The sequence below is a fragment of the Lissotriton vulgaris genome, chromosome 2_1 (genome assembly GCF_964263255.1).
Source record: "Lissotriton vulgaris chromosome 2_1, aLisVul1.2, whole genome shotgun sequence".
Classification (NCBI taxonomy): domain Eukaryota; kingdom Metazoa; phylum Chordata; class Amphibia; order Caudata; family Salamandridae; genus Lissotriton; species Lissotriton vulgaris.
Window position 1 is genome coordinate 509,542,705 of NC_141687.1, and position 19,108 is coordinate 509,561,812.

At 43.7% G+C, this 19,108-nt stretch overlaps 1 protein-coding gene across 1 annotated transcript in view; it reads right to left on the reverse strand.

Annotated features, from left to right (window-relative positions):
- Positions 1 to 19,108, reverse strand: part of PGAP1 (post-GPI attachment to proteins inositol deacylase 1) — an 868,977-nt gene that overhangs the window by 797,442 nt on the left and 52,427 nt on the right. Inside the window, exon 2 of the mRNA XM_086955415.1 lies at positions 11,193 to 11,346. Coding sequence (XP_086811541.1) covers positions 11,193 to 11,346 — 154 coding nt within the window. The remainder of the gene's footprint in view (positions 1 to 11,192; positions 11,347 to 19,108) is intronic.

The following is a 19,108-nucleotide window of genomic DNA, read 5'->3' on the forward strand; positions in this document are numbered from 1 at the left end:
CTACTCTGCGAATAAGGTTTATCTGTGGTTGAATAGACATCTTCCTCTTCGGTGGAGTTTGGTGTTGGCTTTCCTTTTGAGTCCTTAATTCACTATCTATTTTCCTAGGAACAAAACTTGGGGTGATGGGATTTAAGGATAGTGAATTTGCCACTTGCGTCTTAGAGGTCGAAAGGTGAAAGCTTTGTTCCGTCATGTTATTACATATTTGATCTTCCTTTTTTTCGACACTCAGTTGGTTTGGTGATGACATTTTTGAGAATTTAATTTTTCGGGCCTTCTGTTTTGCAAACCTTCTATTTTTTCTTTTCTTTGCCTGCTTACGAGAGTTGGTGTTTGTTCTACTTGTTTTTACTGTTTTTTGAGGCGGAACGGGATCTGGTACCATATTTATTGAAGTTTCTATTATTGTTTGTTTTGTAGTGTTTAACCCTTTTGATGGCTTTTTTGGCTTTATTTTGTTAAAGATTGGATAGTATACTATAGTCTGTGCTATCATTTTGGATTCTTTTGGATCCTTAAAAAGATTTCGTAATGAATAGGTTTGGTTATATTTATTCTTTTCTTTTTTTTCTATTTGCTTACATCGACCAGTTTGAGAAGCCATGTCGACCTTTGATGAAGAATTTGCTGGTATTAATATTAGGGCTTGTGGAGTGTCCGATTCGACCTCTGTTGGTCGTATATCACCATCACCATCTTGTAGTTGTTTTGTTTGTTGTTTATTCTTTTTTTTCTCTACCAGATGTTTTAACATTCCTATTTGGGTGTCTAACATCTGGTACGTGTTTTCCAAGATGATCCCTAGATGAGAGAGAACTGATTCTAGGATTCTTTCCAATGTAACCAGAGCTTTGGATACTGTGGTTTGTTCGCTGATGGGGTCGATAGATTTTAGCCTTAGGAAATCCAGGGTTTGGGAGAGAGAATCATCAAAATTGAGCTGTTTTAAAGGAGTACTATTCTGAATTTTGAGTTTTTCCTTTTGATGTGCCATATTGAAAACCAGATCTTTAATGCTTATGTCGGGGCAAGTGATGTCGAATTCAGGATGGTCCAAGTTTTGTTGATCGACAGCTTTTTCTGGTTTTCTGGTTGAGTTTTTGATGTTTGATTGAACCAAGTTTTGATTGATTGTTGATTCTTCATTCCGTGTGGTGTTTATAACCTCCGGTTTTTCATATTGCCTTTGTATTTTATCTCTTTTTTTTAATATGTGATGTATTGCCATGCCTTAATAATTGTACTTGTGCTGGAACCAAAAATTGGAAATGTTTGTTAATGCTGAATAAAACACAAAAAAAACAATGTGGCAGTATTCAAGGTAGAACAGCGTTTCAAAGTGACATTTTCAGAAGCTAATATAACCTGCTCATACTTTGTAAGTCTGTTATTTGTTAAATACTGTGTCTCGGTTCTTGTCATTAACAGTTCTACTGAATGTGGCAAGTAAACAATAAGTGGATGACTCATCACTATGCTTTCACATCTCTCAATGCTGACACCTGTTGCAGCAACGGATTTGAGACATCCGGGCAACACAGAAGCTACTGGATCTAATGTAGCTGAAAAGTAAGCCACTGGTCTACGGGCACTCCAATGTGTCTGTACAAGGACTGCTAATGCCCATCCCTCCTTCTCACAACAGAAAAGCAAAAACGCGTTGTTATAATCTGGCATTCCCAAAGCTGGAGCACGACCTAAGCTCTCTCTCAGCTCGTGGAAGGCGCTCAAACAATCATCATCCCATGGTCCCGGATCTCTAACGTCCTTTCAAGTCAACCTCAATAGTGGCTTTGCTTGCAATGAAAAGTTTGGGATCCACTGTCGACAATAGCTGACCATTCCCAAAAGCATGCGGACTTCTTTCTTTGTTTTCTGAGTTTCCATTTGCAGAATCGTCTCTATGCGATCTGGTGACACTCTTCGCTTCCCCTTCTCAATTTGGTGACCTAGACACTGAACTTCAGTCTGACAATACTGAAGTTTATTTGAGGACACTTTGTGTCCATTTTCTGCCAAATGATTCAGCAAAGCCACTGTGTCGATCCTGCAAGCATCCTCGGTCTCTGAAGCGACCAAAAGGTTGTCTATGTACTGAACCAGAACTGAGCACTGGGGCATCACCAGCCCTTCAAGATTCTTTTTTAAACTTTGACTAAAGATAGAGGTGGTTTCTGTATACCCTTGAGGGATAGGACACCATGTTAACACACGGTCATCCATCCTAAATGCAAAAATAAATTGGCTATCCTCGTGGAGTGGTATGGAAAAAAATACCTGACACACATCGAGGACTGTAAACCATTCTGCCTCAGATGGTATTTGAAATGGTATAACAGCTGGATTTGTACCACAGGACAACATGGGATCACGATTTCATTAATCCTGCACTATTCTGTACTTGCCACTAGGCTTCTGCTGTCCCTTAATAGGTGAGTTGCAGTGACTTCCTCTTATCTCCTTCAGAATGCCTTGTGCAATCATTGACTTGATTACAGGTCTTAATCCAGCCACAGTTTCTGGAGTCAATTTATACTGTGGGAATAGAGCATTTTGTTTGATCTCAACAGGTACAACCTCTCGAATCAATCCTATCTCCTCACCCGTTAAATCCCAAACTTTCGGGGAAAGAGAGTTCCTCAAATCTTGTGGTAAGTCCTCTGTCGTAAGAACAACGAACATTTCTGTGCACAAACTCATATTGGCCATTTTGAAATCCGCATCATCTTCACAGGTTTGCAGCTCCACACCTCTCGGAGTGTAAGATATGGTACAGTTTAGCTTACGCAAAAGGTCTCGTCCCAATAGACTGACTGGGCTTGAATCGCACACCACAAATTGATGTCTATCTCGGAACGGTCCTATTCTCACAGGTAACTCGTCTGTTAATGGATTAGTCATTCTCTGATTGGTAACTCCCACCACTTGAATCGATTGTCCTGAAAGGGACAAATCGGGGACTACTTCTGTCCGTACTGTAGGGCATGCAGCTCCAGTACCTAGCAAAATGTTAACAGGATGTCTATTCACCTCTGCATCTACAAACTGTCCACTCTGATCAACTTTGAGGGCCACACCTAAAGTGCACTCCTCTTGCACCCCCCTCTGACACTCCTCAGAATCTTGAGTTTGGTCAAATCTATCTTGTATTTCTAAATAGGGCATCTGATGATACACCTGATTATTTCTCGGATGCTGAGCTATCTGCATGTGTAACTCACAACCTCCTCCATACATGGACCTAGGTCTAGTCACAATGTTCAAACCCTCAGACATCTGTCCCTCGCCTTCATATTGCATTTGATTTGCCAGATTTAATCGACACTCGAGCTTCCAATGCCCGATTTTGTGACAATAATGACAAGCAGTGACCTTCTTTTGATTCGCCACCCAATCACCGCCTGTACCTGCATCCATTCCCCTTCCTCTTCCCTGTCCAGGTAGTAATACCATATGTTGACCCATTCCCCTGCCACTTCCTCTTCCTCTACCCATCGCTCCTCCAACCCCTTGCATCAGATCAGGCCTTTCAGGATTCCTCAACTACATCATAAACTTGTATTTCACTTTCTTTTGTGTCGATTACCTGCTCACTGCAGTACTTTGCATAACGCAGAATCTCTTCCACCAACTTATTCTGTCAGCATATCAGGTGGTGCTGTATCATTAAACTAATATCAGATTTCAATCCCAGCACAAACATTCTGATGTCTGACCTAGAGTTTGCCAAAATTCCTATTTGTCTTGGTTCCGACCCACTGTCCATCCTTGATGGATCAGCTGTAGCTGGCAGTGGAGTACCAGCTTCCACTGGTACCTGAGCCAACCCCGTTCCACTCATTATAAGACTCCCTCCAAATATAGTCTCTTCCCCTTCTCCTGTTTGCATTTGACTTTCCCTGGGTCTCTCTCTAGGGGTATATATCGAAACCACAGGTCGAATGGTAACTTGTACTGTAAGAGATTCTGGTAACCACATGGTACATGTAATTTCTCCTGTCTCATGATCTGTGTACCCTCCTATCCATCCAGATCCTCCTGGAATTCTAGTTCCCACTGAAATCCTCCCTCTTACTCCTGTTGTCCGCTCCTTTGAGCCCATTCGTCCCGCTCCAAAAATTTCCCCTATGTGCTGCGTCTTCCCGGTCTCCAATCTACAGTCACAAGGTGCAGGACGTTCTAATAGCAATCTTTCAAGAAAACTGTCTTCTGAATCACTGTCCTCTTCTGTCTTACTTTTCCCACCAAACCCTCCTGGATACAATTGTTCTCCCTTTATAGTATCTACTCTCCATCTCTTCAACTGTGCATCCCACTTGGCATCCTGATATGCCTTCATTGCTTTCTTCATTCTTCCCTGTGAAGCTTCTCTCCTCTTCGCCATTGCTGCTCTCATCCACGCATCTAATGCCTCAAATTGTGTTGGTCTGGGCAGAGGTTTCAGAGAAGACATTACTCCTCTCAGCTGGTACGGCACCTCCATACGAAATGACCCATAACGAGAGAAAGCCAATTCTCCTTCTTTCTCTGTAATTTTATGCCAATTTTGAAGCCACACCATGGTATGGAGTCCTACATTTGTTGCTGTATAATGTACCATGGTAGACTCTGGTGAAGCTTCTTCTCCTACCTGAGTCACCACCCCTGTGTCACCTCTACACAAACTTCGCAACACCTTAAAACATCTCATTGTTAAAATCAATTATTTGCAACCCAATGTTCAACTTCGGACGCACTTCCACCAATCCCAGCGCTGCGCGCTCTGACGTCACTGCTCCCTCGTTAGCGGCTCACCCTCCTTTACAATTTCACCTCGTACACTTGCTCACACATTCATACTAACAAGTAACTGTATATCCAAAAGCTATTAAACCAAGTAACTGCTCCTAACGAAGTCACAATAACTTTCAGTTACATAAAACAAGTAATTGTCCGTCCGCTAAATGATCGATAGAACACACTCACAAGAAGAGTCATCCGATGTGACCCCCTATCTGCGTTGATCACTCAATCGCCGTAGTCCACCCCCGGTACCTGAGGCTTTCTACCCGTAACACACTCCTGCATTCACAAAAAGTTCCCGGTCGTAAGTGAATCGTTGATAGCGCTTCACGACACCCACAATTCTGATCAGACAATTACAAATACAAAACTATCCCGGGATCTTGGACTTCTCTTGAGTCCACTAACCAAACTTCCTGATCTGCACGTGTCCGCACCAGTAAACCGATAAACCCACACTCACTCAAGGTACATTCCAACTTCGCAAGACATCACACAATTAAGTGATCACCGCAATCTAACAAACCACAGTTTCATACTCATGCTACCACTGTTTCCGCCGCACCCTCAACGTCCGCCGACTTCCATCTGTCTTCGCTGACATCTACTCTGCCCAAAGCTCTATTGTTTTCCCAATCCTACTCATAATTCCTCTTTTCTCCCCTCACTTTAAGAGGTTAAACCATTCTCTGCTACCATTTGATTACGCTAAATTATACTTCTGGTCTTCCCTACTGAATTCAAATCAGACTGCATTTTATATAGGCCCCTAAAAGAGTTTGAGGGGAGCAAAGCAATGCAGTTAACTTTCAATTTAGTCATGAATTTTTTCAGTTTTGTGGATTTATTATAAGGCCAAAAAAATGTAATATAAACACACCTCAATATCAGAGTATACAGATATATAAAAATCAATACAGAGCCAAATTTACAAATATAATTCATTCGAAACAAAAGGCATAATATGATGACCTCCAAAACCAAAATGCAACAAAGAATAGAAGCCTAGTCCAATTCTCTTTTCATTAGAGAAGAAAAGATAAGTATCTTCCCCTACACTGCTCTACATGGAAATCCTACCTATGTCCCCAAGTCTATCCAAAAGGTGTCAGCACATGTTTACTTCCTAAGAAGTACTCACATCAAATGGGTCTGATAGCTTAAAGCTATGGAAAGCGTTCTAGGATGAGCCTTCTCCTCCGAAATAAGCAGTAGTCTCTCGAATCTGTCCCTGCACATCATACAAAAAGGCAATGTTCAACCCACAATACGTCATAAATTATACTTTTCCATTTGCAACATTTTAGTAGGCCAGGCACGAAAGGCGTCCTCCCTTTTTCACCTTCCAGCCTTCTTCAAAGACATTCTGGGTATCTCCTTAAATCTAAGAATAACGAGGTTGAATTCCTGCACCTGCAATAGGAAGAGAACATACTGTCTTCGAACACAAAAAGGATTAATTTAATTATAATTCTTGAGCAATCCATGGAGAAACGAAACTCAAAACAACTTGCAGTTTGGGCCTACAATTCAGGCAACTTAAACTATACACGAATTACATTGCACAAATAATATTTCACCCTGAAAATTTTACATACAGGAATTATAGGTTTGTTTAATACATACAAGGTCCTACTTAAATATGCACACTACATTGCAATGCTAAAATAACTTTGAATAAATGCATCTTAATAATTGTCAAACACTGCAAACGACAAAAATACATGTGAGTGCGTTTAAACCATGAGTATAGTGCACCCATACAATTTAGAGTGCTGTAAGCGCTCTATCACTAGAAATGCTTCCTATCATTTAGCAACTTGTGACAGAACATGCCGCAGAGCGGCATCGATGGAGGATATTTTAAGGTGTTTAAAGGAACAAGCCTTCTCTTTCAATGAAATCATCAAAATTATGGAATATCAAAGGCAAAGAATGGATGTGATATGTTTACGGACATTAACAGTAACAGCTTGCAATTCTCTCGGGTGGTGTCAAATATAAATAAAACGTACCTGATTTCGGTCCCGCGCCGCCTCTTCTCCTGGGCCGGTCCGAAACAGGCATAGGCATGCTCCCTCCCCTCCTGTAGCCAATCACAATGCTGCAATGGCAGCATTGTAATTGGTGCGGAGTCCTGGGCAGCGCCCAACCGGGCATCTGTTGGGAAGCCATTTTCTCTATGTAGGATGCAAGCAGCCTACATAGAGAAAATGTAGAGTGCGCATGACTGCTTTGGTCAGCCCCAGGGCCGACCAAGCAGTCAGGGCACTCAGAGTGGTGAAAAACAATCTTACCCAACCCGCCCACCCGGCCGCCCCAACCAGGCATATCCTCCTGCCCGCCCCCAACCAAGCATACTGCTGCTGTCTGCATTCTCGCAGCATGACAAGCAGAATATAAAATGGCATTTAAAATACCATTTTATTTTCTGCTTCTCACACTGCAAGAAAGCAGTGGGGCGGCGCTCCACCGCCCTAATGGAGGAACCGCCCCTGCGTAATGTCCAATGTCACTGATCATGCTCGTCATTCTCAAGCTGGTATGTGACCTCTGCTTCTCCCCTATGGCTTAGGTTCTGGCTTCGAAAACTTCCATAAACTTTACTACCTTGATGTTCAACTGTGTAAGTTCTGGGTTCAATGCCGCGAAAATGGCTTGCCTGCATGTTCGAACAGAGGCATGGTTAAAAGAACCTGCAGCATCCTCCAGCGGTCTGATAGCACTGCCGGGTAGAGACCGAGGATATGCATTAAGATTTATTTTCCAGCGCAACAAAGTCTGCCATTTTTCTTTGCCGGTTTTAGCCAGAGGGGTAGTTGATCTAGATTTAGCTCAATACCTAGGCGAAGGCGCATACATTTAAGTTGGTGAGAGAATCCTTGATCAATATATGCTTATGGCTTTAGAGAGTCGTAAGAGTTAATACTTTGCCATGCATGGGAGCGCTTTGCCAGGTTCTCTTTGTCTTCTAGTGTAGAAAGAAATCTGGCCAATTAAGAATTTTTTTAAAACTTGGCAAGTGAGGTCCTGGTACACCACAGTTTGGAGGCTTGCAAAGCATCCCAGACATTTCATCTGAAGGCGGATTTTGAGTTTGGCTGGTTTATTTCCAGCAAGACACGTGCTGCTAATGTGTTGTCCTTTGGCAGTCTAAATCAGAAGATTTTATTAAAATAAACCTAGACGGCTGGCTCCCAGCTCACATGCATTTCCAGCAAACGTTTATGCTTCACCGCAACCTTTTAGTGGCTTAATTTTTCATTCAAAAGCAAGTTCTACAGTGTAACACAATTAAATAAAAGCATTTGTTTAAAGCAGTCTACTATGCTTTAGGACAAATTGCGCTGTCTAAATCCACTTGGAAGCAACCTTGAGAAGTGATTGGAAATAAATAACAGAGAACAGTGCAAGCTTACATGCAGTTACATCAGAACTGTTGTTTAAACCACAAAACATTAATATTTAGGAAAATTGATTAAAACCATGCAGCCTTGAAAGACGGTTTTGTGAACTGCTCAAACACAAATGGTGTGTGGGAAGATTTAAGTGGAGAACCAGCACACAAGGGTGAGACATAATAAACAAATATTCTTGCATGAATGCTGAAGAAAAAGAAAAAATAGTTCCTTGCATGAAAGCAGTGAAGGGATACATACTAGTCATCCAATAAAAAGTATGGTAAAGAAACTATGCTCCAAAGGAGAGACAAACACAATAAAAGGAAGGAAAGACATAAAATTAGAAGCAAGCAAAAAAAAACAAGCTACAGATTGGCTGTAAGCACACTATGTTTTGGTATGATCCACAAGAAATGTCTCATAAACAGACATCTAAAAGCTGACTGTTGGCAAGCCTAAAAAATGCAGTTGTCACTTGAATTCTTTTTATTTTTATCTGCGCAGGACTAAATGCAAGGTTAAACAAGCACTGGCAAAGCCTATAGGTCTTGCCTTTGCTAATGGTTCTAGCCATGTTGTACAGAATCCCCATACTGTGCAGTATGGCTTTAACAATAGAAAAAGAAGCTTAGGCGGCCTGCATGTCATTTTGTAGGTGTGCACACAAAGAATACAGGCGCCTAGAAAATTACACAAGTGCCTTTTTTCTATTAATGGATCCAATTTCAATTGGTAACCCAAAAAAAAGTAGCACGTGGGGTGGGGTGCTTCTTTAACAACATGCATTTTAATCATGTTACTGTGTGAGTGGGACAGCTGCAAATACGCATTCTATATTTGTTAATTAAACACTTTTACTGTAACTAATTGGCAGCAGAGACAGTAGTGAGAAGAGTGCTTCCCCATTAAGAAATGGGGCTGTAACGTGACCGTTTAAAGGTTACACCCTGTTTTATATCCTTAGTGGAGACAGACATATTGATTTTGACAGCGGCCTTATAGGGTAAAAGGGTGGGGGAAAGAAAAACCGGTGGGAGCAAGAAACCAGAGCAGGCAGGTAAAAGCAAGAGTGAGGCAATGCCGAGAGGAGGCAGCAACATGGGTCTGTGGGTGGGGAGGGCAAACATGGTGGTTTTGGCAAACACAAGAAAAAACAAGAGCACACCTTATGGCTAGAGCGGTCGATCTCGAAGCTGGGAAACCAGGTTCGAGTCTTGGCAACGCGCTCAACATCCTGAGATTCTGGGCAAATCACTTAATCTGGGCAAATCACTTAATCTCCCTGTGCCGTAAGAAAAATTAATGTGTCCTCATGTAACGAAACTGGTGCTCATGTAAAGGGCTCCGATACCCGATGTCTCTGTCTAATTTGAACTCCAAAACAATAAAAATACAAAAGGTGGGGGGGCAGAAGCACCTGAACAAAAAGGAATGGAGTGGGGGGGATAAGCATACGAGGGCAGAAGCGGAAGCACACAAGCAGGAAGCACAACAGATGGGAAAACTTACAAGAGGTAGACAGTAGAAAAACATACGCTATCTCGTAGAGTGCTTAAATTGAAACATATATAAGCATTGGAAAAGCCATAAATAAATGAACCTGCTTTTTAAATAAAAAAAAGTAAATTTAATTTAATTTTTAAAAAAAACTGTGGTTCATTGTCCACATGATAGGAGGCTTCCTTGATGTTTTTGGCAGCGTCAGAAGCGGCATGTCTGCCCCTGTTTTTGACAGCGAGTGCAGCAGGGAAAGTTCACCTTCAATTCTTCACAGAAGTACCCAACCTGGTCCTCTGCAATGATTAACCCCCAGGCACAGAAGCATGGTAGCAACGGGGTTTTCAAGAACTTGATTCACAACAAGGCCTGACTGCACCAGGACAAAAACAAGTGCTGCATCATCGATAACATGTTACTGAGAGGAATACTTGAGTGTGGCAGTTTTTTTAATTTCGAACATATTTACAATAGTCCTTGTACAACCGTGTGTTATCTTCTTTTCAGTTTCCCATGTAATAATTTAACAGGTATTTACAAATAAAAATACACCCCGACCACGCTCGGCGAGCATCGTCCACAGAAGCAGAGTACATAGAGTCTCTTGCTTCAGCCTCCAGGGCGAGCAGGAGCAGCACCATGGGCAGCAGAAGACCCTTCAGCGCCACGTAAACAAAGTGTGAATGTTATTTTTTAAATCCATTGTTGTGCATCTGGGAGGGGTGGTGGGAGCGCGTAAAGAGACTGGTGGGTGCCGGCAAGCAGGGTGGTGGGAGGGAGTGGCAGCGACAGCAAAAGGCAAAGCAAAACATTCTTCCACAAGCAGAAAAGAAAGAAAATAGTGCAGATAAACAACCTGATGAGCGCCTAAGTGTAAGGCCACTTATAATAGGACCAGTCCATGGGAGTAAACAAGAGGCATAAGGGCGGGTTAATGAGGGAAGATTTAGCCACTGATAAGCAGGCATTTTAGAAGGCCGATCGAAGCAGCCAATCAGAAGCGATGGGCGGACTTACAGCCCACAGTGTAGAGACAGCTTGTCTCGCAGCGCAGCACATGCGCTACTTAGGCTTGACCAAAAATAGGAAAGAAGTGACTTGGTCGGAAAGCTGTCTATATTTAGTAGCGCAATTAAAAGATTCAGAGGAACCACCAATTAACAAGACATATACTGAGAATAGTAATTGCCACATTGCACAATTTATTTTGATATCCAATGTACGTGATTGCTTTATAGAGTACTTTAAATAATATATTTTATAAGCCTACTCTGTAGTGTATAATATCAGTATTAAATAGAGCTTGCAACTGTACAAAAGTATCCTTCACACTGCTGTTGTCACTTTAAGGGCAAGATTAGGATATTAGAGAGGAACATACGAGTTAAAACACATTAGTAACTTGGATTATTCAAATTTTTATTTAGAATATAATATTTCTTCTTATGATAAAAACATGTATAGATAAGTCTTTTGCATGATCGGTTATTCATAAGTGAACTGAATTACCTTGCTTGTAGCTTCCAGCGTTCCCAGGGAGAAAAAGTATTGGAATTCCAGTTAATATCAGATTTTTGTTCTCTTCTGCATATGTTCCTTCTCCATACAGGTATAATTCGTACATTGGATAATGCCTTGTAACTTTCTTTGGAAGTTTAATTTTCTGCAATGTGAAAATCAGAAAATTAGACTTCCATACATTTTTAGACTACCTGAAAAACATATCACTTTTTTATAGACATATGTATTTCCAAACATTTTCTCGAATAATAACATTCACTCCAAGGAAGGAAAAAGTATACCTTTTAACACTGTCATGGAAGACACATATGGTTTTCACTGATCACACAGCTCCATGCCCACCAGATCATCGTCACAGAAAAAATTGATGGACCCATTGCAGTTACAGTTCATATTTTCACTCCTGAAATTTCTGACATCTGATGTTACAGTTTGCTAAACTTTTTCCTGAGAATGAGGAACTATATAGTCCTCAAAATGGTGCATCTCTCTGTGATGCGCTCCACGCAACTACATTAAAACACGGAGCTTTTAATAAGTTTTTCAACTGAGTATTTGTATACACTTCAACCACATACAATAAAAGCTATTACTTTCATCAGGGAATATACATTTGGTAAATTATAAAGAGCCCCATGCACCAATAGTCTTCACCATCCTCCCATTAAATATATCTGTATGGTTGCTAATTCACTGGCATAATTACCGCAACCCTCAAGAATCACAGAATTCATGACAGTTGGCTAACCCTTTTCCCTTCTCATTCTACAACATTTAGCAAGTCCTCTCCACTCCTTTTCCGCTTCCTAGGCATGATGTAATGGTTTGCGCGAGGTGGTCCCAAACTGAGTTAAGTCCAATAATTTGTCTTGTCCTTTTCAATATGTCTGACGGTACTCTATCTCTTGCTATGTGCTATGGCACTTTGTTAATTTTTAGGTTGAGCTTTCGAGACCTATGGTATATACTTCTTATACGTTGGTATATAATTCTTTGTGGGCTTACTGTTTTCATTGGTTGTTTCAGTGTCCTTTAAAAATCCTTACTTGCTAGTGGTCAATTTTCCTATTTGTCCCTCCTTTTCATTGGACGATGCAATACCCCAGTACTTGTTCCCTTCCACTTGTCTCATTGTAGCATCTGTTTAGGGACTACATTTCCCTTTCTCTAAGAGCATTTGACCTGTCCGATGTCTGCTCGTGTTACTGTTTGCCTTTGTTCAGACTTCTGTAAATGTAAACAGGGCTGTAATTCTTGTTATCTCCTCACATTTGTAGTCCATTCAAAGACCGAGATCAAATGCCAGATGCAAGGTAATTATCTTTCTGGTTTCCAGCTACTTGATTATGGTAATTTGAGTAGCCTGTGGTCACGCCCTGCAAAATGTTACAACACTAAAACATCTTGAGAAATTTAAAGCCAACAATAAAGCAGAAGTTATCTAACCGAAAGTAAGACACGAGGGAATGGAATGTGAAATTTCTACTTAAGCCATCTCCGCTGAGAGACAACGTATGAGGTCGACATAACCGTGAGGAAAGCAAGCAACTACATGACATTGGTAGCTCACTAATTGGGATCTATGAGGAAATATGCTTTTAAATGGGGCTACTATTGTTGCCAGAGAATATGGTGAATTTGACTTAAATGGCATCTTGTGTCATAATTAGCTCTTTCTTGATGCACAATTAAAGCGCTTTGAGCCTCACAAGGCTCACAAGAGCGCTATATAAAGAAAATACAATACAGTTTATCAGTAAGCACTGCAACATAATTTTGTCCTCCATTATCCGGGATTATTTATACTATACTAATTGCATGTTTAATTTCAGCACACAACATCTAGATAATGTGCAAATTTCTGCAGCGTGTGCTGAACCCACTGAGCCATATTCATGTCAGTGGGCTCGAAACTCACCTTGTGGACTTCACCCTGTACTATGCAATATGAAACCATCTCCCATCGTCAATTGCGGGGTGTAAATACTTTACTGGAAGTATCAACAATAATGCAAGTATTGCTTTTTTATTGATGAGAATTCTAACGGAAAAGAAAAAAAAACGAAAACCATTCACAATATATATATATTTGTTAATACCTGATAAGATTAAAAAAGTCTTCTTAAATCATGGCAGGAATCAATAATTTCCCACAACTTCATCCCATACAGGCCTAAAGCCTGCCAATCCCAAATGCAGATAATAAAGTGCAGTGCAGAGCAGCGTTGACATAAACAAGTTAGTAAATTCAGCTTGCAGAAGGCACAGTCTCCGACTTATCCTAAATACAGAAACTAAAGTGCATTGCATAGCAGCTTTTACATAATTAGACCATTCACAATACAGTAGTATAATTTAGAGTTTTGACTTGACCGGACAGTTTCAATGTAGGTCAAAAGTGGTGGGCCATTGTAGGAAAGGCTGGTCTTCGAGTGACTTTTAAACGATGGATAATAACACAAACAAGCACTGGCATAGACAATATTAGAGACTGGCTGCTCGCGAATGGAGACGGATCACACCGCCATCTTGTGAGCTGCAGGACGGGCCTCTTGCTCCAGGGCCACCCGGAGATCCCTGCGGTGATTGTTGATGACATAAGTGGTCGGATCGGACAGCAGCGCACTGACTTCCCCCCCTCAACCCTGTTATCCCAGATTTGGCATGAGCGGCCTGATATGCCGTGGTGGGGGTGAGGCCTGGACGTGCGGTCATTCTCTCCCCTTCCTATAGCCTGCTATGTGGCCTGATGGGTGTGGCCTGCTACCTCCCTGCCCACCCGTGTCATCATCGGATGCCCGATTGATCTGGGGACAGTGTGGGAGCCACGGACCATCGAAAGCGGGCTGCCCCGGAGTTTGGCGCCATCTCAGCCGCACCCCCCATGAGGGGCGGTTGGCCGAGATCCAAGACCTGTCTTTCACCAGTGATGTCCCGGTGAGTGTGTTGGGCCCCTGCTAACCTCCTATTTCTGTTGCTTCTATGCCACAGGGTTAACACACCTTCCCGATTATCGCCCAGTCTTGGGAGTTACTTAATCTGCACGGTGCATGGCCTCCCCCTTGATTTGACGACATCGCTGCCTGGCTCATAACGGTGCTCCTGGCTGATTCTATAGGCTACCCTACCATCGGGGACGCCGGCCTGGCCACTGCTGCGCAGTGGGAGCTGGAGACACCCATTAAGGGGGGTGGGGACTCATCGCCGGTGGAGGCGGCCGGGCTAGGTCCTGGTGCGGCTTGTGGGTGACGGCCCTCCCCTGATAGCCACTCCCGGCGGGTCAGTGATGTGCCCCTGAGGGTGGGGCCCGACTCTGGTGACCTACTAGCCTGCCACCCACTCTGGACTTTCATCTTTGGCCGTCTTGGGCTCGCTTATAATGGCTAAGGATAAGCCTGCGGGTGCCACCTCCAAACAATCCACCATGGAAAAATACACTGGGGCCAACGCCCAGCCGCCTGGCCCAGAGACTGCCGCGACCAATATCCCTGACAATGCCGTGATCTTGGCGGCTATCACGCAATCTAGAGATGCATTGGAAGCCAAGATTGGCACTGTGGGGTCCGATGCCATGCTCCTGCGCCAAGACCGCCACAATGCGGTCCAGTGGATTACTGAAAAGGAAACGCGGATGAATGCTTTATAATCGAACGGGCGCAACGTGTCCTGCGGAAGAGGCCACCTCCGAGGGCGCATCACTGTCCACTAATCGCCCGCTTCTTCAACTACAGGGACCGGGATACGATTGTCCAGTAAGCGAGGCTCAAGGGAGTCCTTGCCTACGCCTCTCAGCCCATCATGATTTTCCCTGACTATACTAAAATGGTCCAGCAGCGCCGGCAATAATTCGCCGAGGTCAAGGCCTGTCTACGGGGCCTGAAATTCAATATTCCTTACTATTTCCAACCCGCCTGCGTGTCTCATACAAATCACGGCCCTACTTCTTGGATTTACCTGAACAGGTTTTTACCTGGACGGATGAGTCGGTTAAAAAGAAGATCAACATGCCACCTGGCATGGACTCTGACGCCTCATCGGTGGGCTCCAGTCGGGACCTGCCTAGGACCAGCGGGTAACAGCAGCGCCAGTGGTCGCGCTCGAGACGAAGATCCCAAGACATCATCAACTCCGTTGACATGCAAAGGATTGTTCAACAATCAACAATCTCCTTCATCTGCTGAACTGTAGATATAATCAACTTCTCTTGATGGCAGTTCAAATCTGGGCTACTCTTCTTGCTTAGACTCTGTGCGCACTACACTACCCACATGTTGGTCTATTAGCTTGTTCTATACCAGACATGACAAATGCCCAGGCGAGGCGATTAAATATTATCAGTTGGAATTTCCGCAGCTTTCTGGATAAGGTTAAACAAGGGACAATACTCCGTCAGGCTAGGCGATACAACACGGACATTCTGATGTTACAGGAAACTCACTGGGCAATAAGATGCTCTGCCTGGCACACTTTGGCTTTATCCAGAGTTAACACTCTGGTTTTACTATAGGGGATCTCTGGGAGTGGCGATATTAATCCATTGCAGAGTGCCCTTTGTTCACGAACGGTCTCGGTCAGATCAAGGCTGGTATATAGTGTTGACTGGCACGCTCTACGGTGAACATCTCACTCTAATCTGTGTGTATGCCCCCCCTCCATTGTCGTTGATCTTAGTGGAGCGAGTGACCTCCCTTTGGGCTGAGCTTCCACAGGGCTTGCTGTTAGCTGGGAGCTGGAACAATGTTATGTGCCCCTCAATGGACAGATGGCGCAGCACTGGGCCGCGGACTGACATACACAAATCGAAACTAGATACCTGGCAAAAATTGCACCCAGCCTCAAATGAATACACATATTTTTCGACCATACACAATTCCTTCTCTTGCCTTGACTACATATTCATTTCTGCACCTCACATCCACAAAATTGAGAAGGCCGAGATCGCCCAGAGGCTTGTCTGATCATTCTCCGATTACACTGGTATTGCACGTGTGCCCTGATCACTCCCATCCCGCTGGCGCCTCTCGACATGGCTACTACAGGATGATCCCCATTATCACTAGATGTATACAGCCATTATTGAGTATTTTTCCCATAATATCAGCACTGTGGACTCCCCGGGGACCCTTTGGGAGGCCATGAAGCCAACGCTGATGGGGTGGACATTGCTTTCTGCACTGCGTTGACAATGTCGTGAGAAACTGGTCTGCACTGAGGCTCAAGTCTTAGACCTAGAGCGCAGGAGCAGAGAGACCGATGGCGAGTCACCTCACTGCCAACTCCCCTTGGTGCAACAACTGTACGCCAGCAACCTGCTGGAAGACGCCAAAATGAATTGGCTTGCCACACGTAGCCCCATATATCAGTGGGGCGACAAATCTGGTGCCCTTATGCACCGCCTGTGCCAGCAGGTTTTCAGACCTGTGATTCTTCCCGAAATCCGGATACCAACGGGTGAGGTGCTAACAGACTCTGCTCGCATTGCTACCAGCTTTCCGGATTATTACACGGACCTATACGCCCCACAGGAAACTCTCCCTGCGGACACCATTGACCCTTTTTTGGCTGATCTGCCCCCGAAGTCCCTGCCAAATTCTGTGCGAGATTACCTAGATGCCCCGATTACAACAGAAGAGGTTCAGAGTGCCCTTGCCGATATGCGCTCCGGTAAAGCTCCACCCCCAAACGAGTTTCCGTGTGAGTTTTACAATTCTCCCCCCAAATAGCAACACATTATTTGGCGGCTCTTCATGCCGCTGTGGAGGATGGCCACCTCCGGCTGACTCATGCTATTGCATAGGGCCTATCTGACACCGTGCAAGCTGAAGACCATGTACCCAGATTCTTCGGATGTATGCCCGCGCTGCCAATTACAGGCTGCAGATTTGATACACATGCTGTGGAATTGTCCGCGGCTACAACGGTACTGGGGGGCGGTCTGTGAGATTTTGTCGGAGATAGCACCAGTGCGGAATAATGATAGCTTGGAATACTGTCTGCTGGGGCTGGGTCCTAATGCGAAGAAGGGTAGTCCGGTAACTAAATTTAATAACTTGGCGCTAATACTGCCTAAACGAAACATTACAATGCAATGGAAGGCAGCTAGGCCACCATCTTTAAAAACCTGGTATGATGAGTTATCGAAATGGGGCAGGGCAGAGGGGGTGGAATTGAAAAGGGAAGAACAACGTGGACTGCGTAGGATGCCCATATCAATGAAATGGAACTTGCTGATGGAGGAATTGGCGCTTAGGACATAACAGAATACTGTACCTAATGTATATTCTAGGGAGGATTATACCAAGTCGCAAAACGGTGGGGCTGGAACTCTGGGCCTTGAACAGGTGGGTTGCTGAAGACCAGCAGGACACTGTCTGTATATGCCAAAATGTAAATGTATAGTACTGGACTGAGTGTATGATAATGTAATTTCTCATGTTGAGCCTCAGGGGGGAGGGAAGGGGAAGGGGTAGTTGGTAGGATTTTGTTGTTTTTTCTTGTTTCAGATTTACCGATAATATTGGATGCAGTGACTACTGGGTATGACTACAGACCCCAGGATGGGTAATATTAGAACTGCATGTACTTTGATATGGATGGGAAGGAATGCTTTTCTTTTGAAATGTAACCAAAATGTGTAATAGAAATATTAGGTGTGCTCCTGAAAAACAACTTTTAAATTGGGATTACTATTGTGTAATCATGACTACCTTATTAGATCTTGCTCCAATGTGACAGGAACATGTGGTTTGTTTCGCCCAACGATGTACAATGGCATAACCTTCTAATAAAAATATGTTTAAAAAAAAAGGAGACTCCTCTTTGGGGCAATGGCCTCCTACCGGAATTGCTTGCACTTCAAGGGTTTGTAGGCTAGGACATTACTGGGATCTCAACGGTTGGCGATATTCTTCACGGTCGGACCCTTAAGTCCTTCCAACAGCTACAATTCGACTTTCAAATGCCCCAATCCCAATTTTCTAAATATCTTCAATTTCACCATGCCTTGCCCAGCTAGACACCATTCCTGACTTTAACCCCATTGAGGCCAAGGTGTTTTTAGGAGAGATGGGAGCACACAAAATTACGGCACTGTACCGCACCTTAGTCACTAATAGTCACACCACACTCCACAAGACCAGAGAGGCCTGGCAGGAAGACTTGGGTCCACTTGACAAGGACGACTGGGTTGAGGCCCTTGAATCCCTGTGCGGCCATTGGGGCAGGCTTTCGATTTATATAATTCAAGTACCTCCACTGGGTATACTTCACTCGCTACAGGCTTTGGTGTGCTGAGATGATTGCGTCCCCCCTTGTGAATGCGGTGCAGCTTGGCTGAGGGCATCTTCCTATATACGATTTGGGACTGGTCTGCTCTATCGCGGTTTTGGCGTGGGGTGCTGTTCTGACCGGGTTTTTGTTCTATTTTTGAGTGAAGGTGACTTTAGCCTACTATCATTCTAATAGAGGGATTAGAGCCTTAGATTTGGCCTATTTACAAGATGCTTGACATAATTCCCTATTCTTTTCTCTATTCTAGGGCCTATAAGCTTATGTTAGGGGATAGATTCCTTAGTATTGGTATTATTTCGTCCTTGTGTAAGGTTACTAGTATATTCCTGATAGAGTTATTCATCTTTATGCTTACTTCAGGCCATGTAGGCCTCGAACGGGAGAGACTCCAGCTTTCTTTCTGCCTCGGCTGCTTGAGATGCTTTTAGGTCAAATGTGATGTTTTAGTTATAAGATGTCTTTTTCTTTGTGTCGAAGACGCAACATCAGGCCGGCCGGCTGAGAACATGTCCTTGGCACGGGGTGGTACAAGAATTTGGTGGGCGGCAGGTTACTGGCTGGAAATTTCCATGCATGAACAAGGTTCTATATTAGCGAAAGTACAGAGAGGAGGA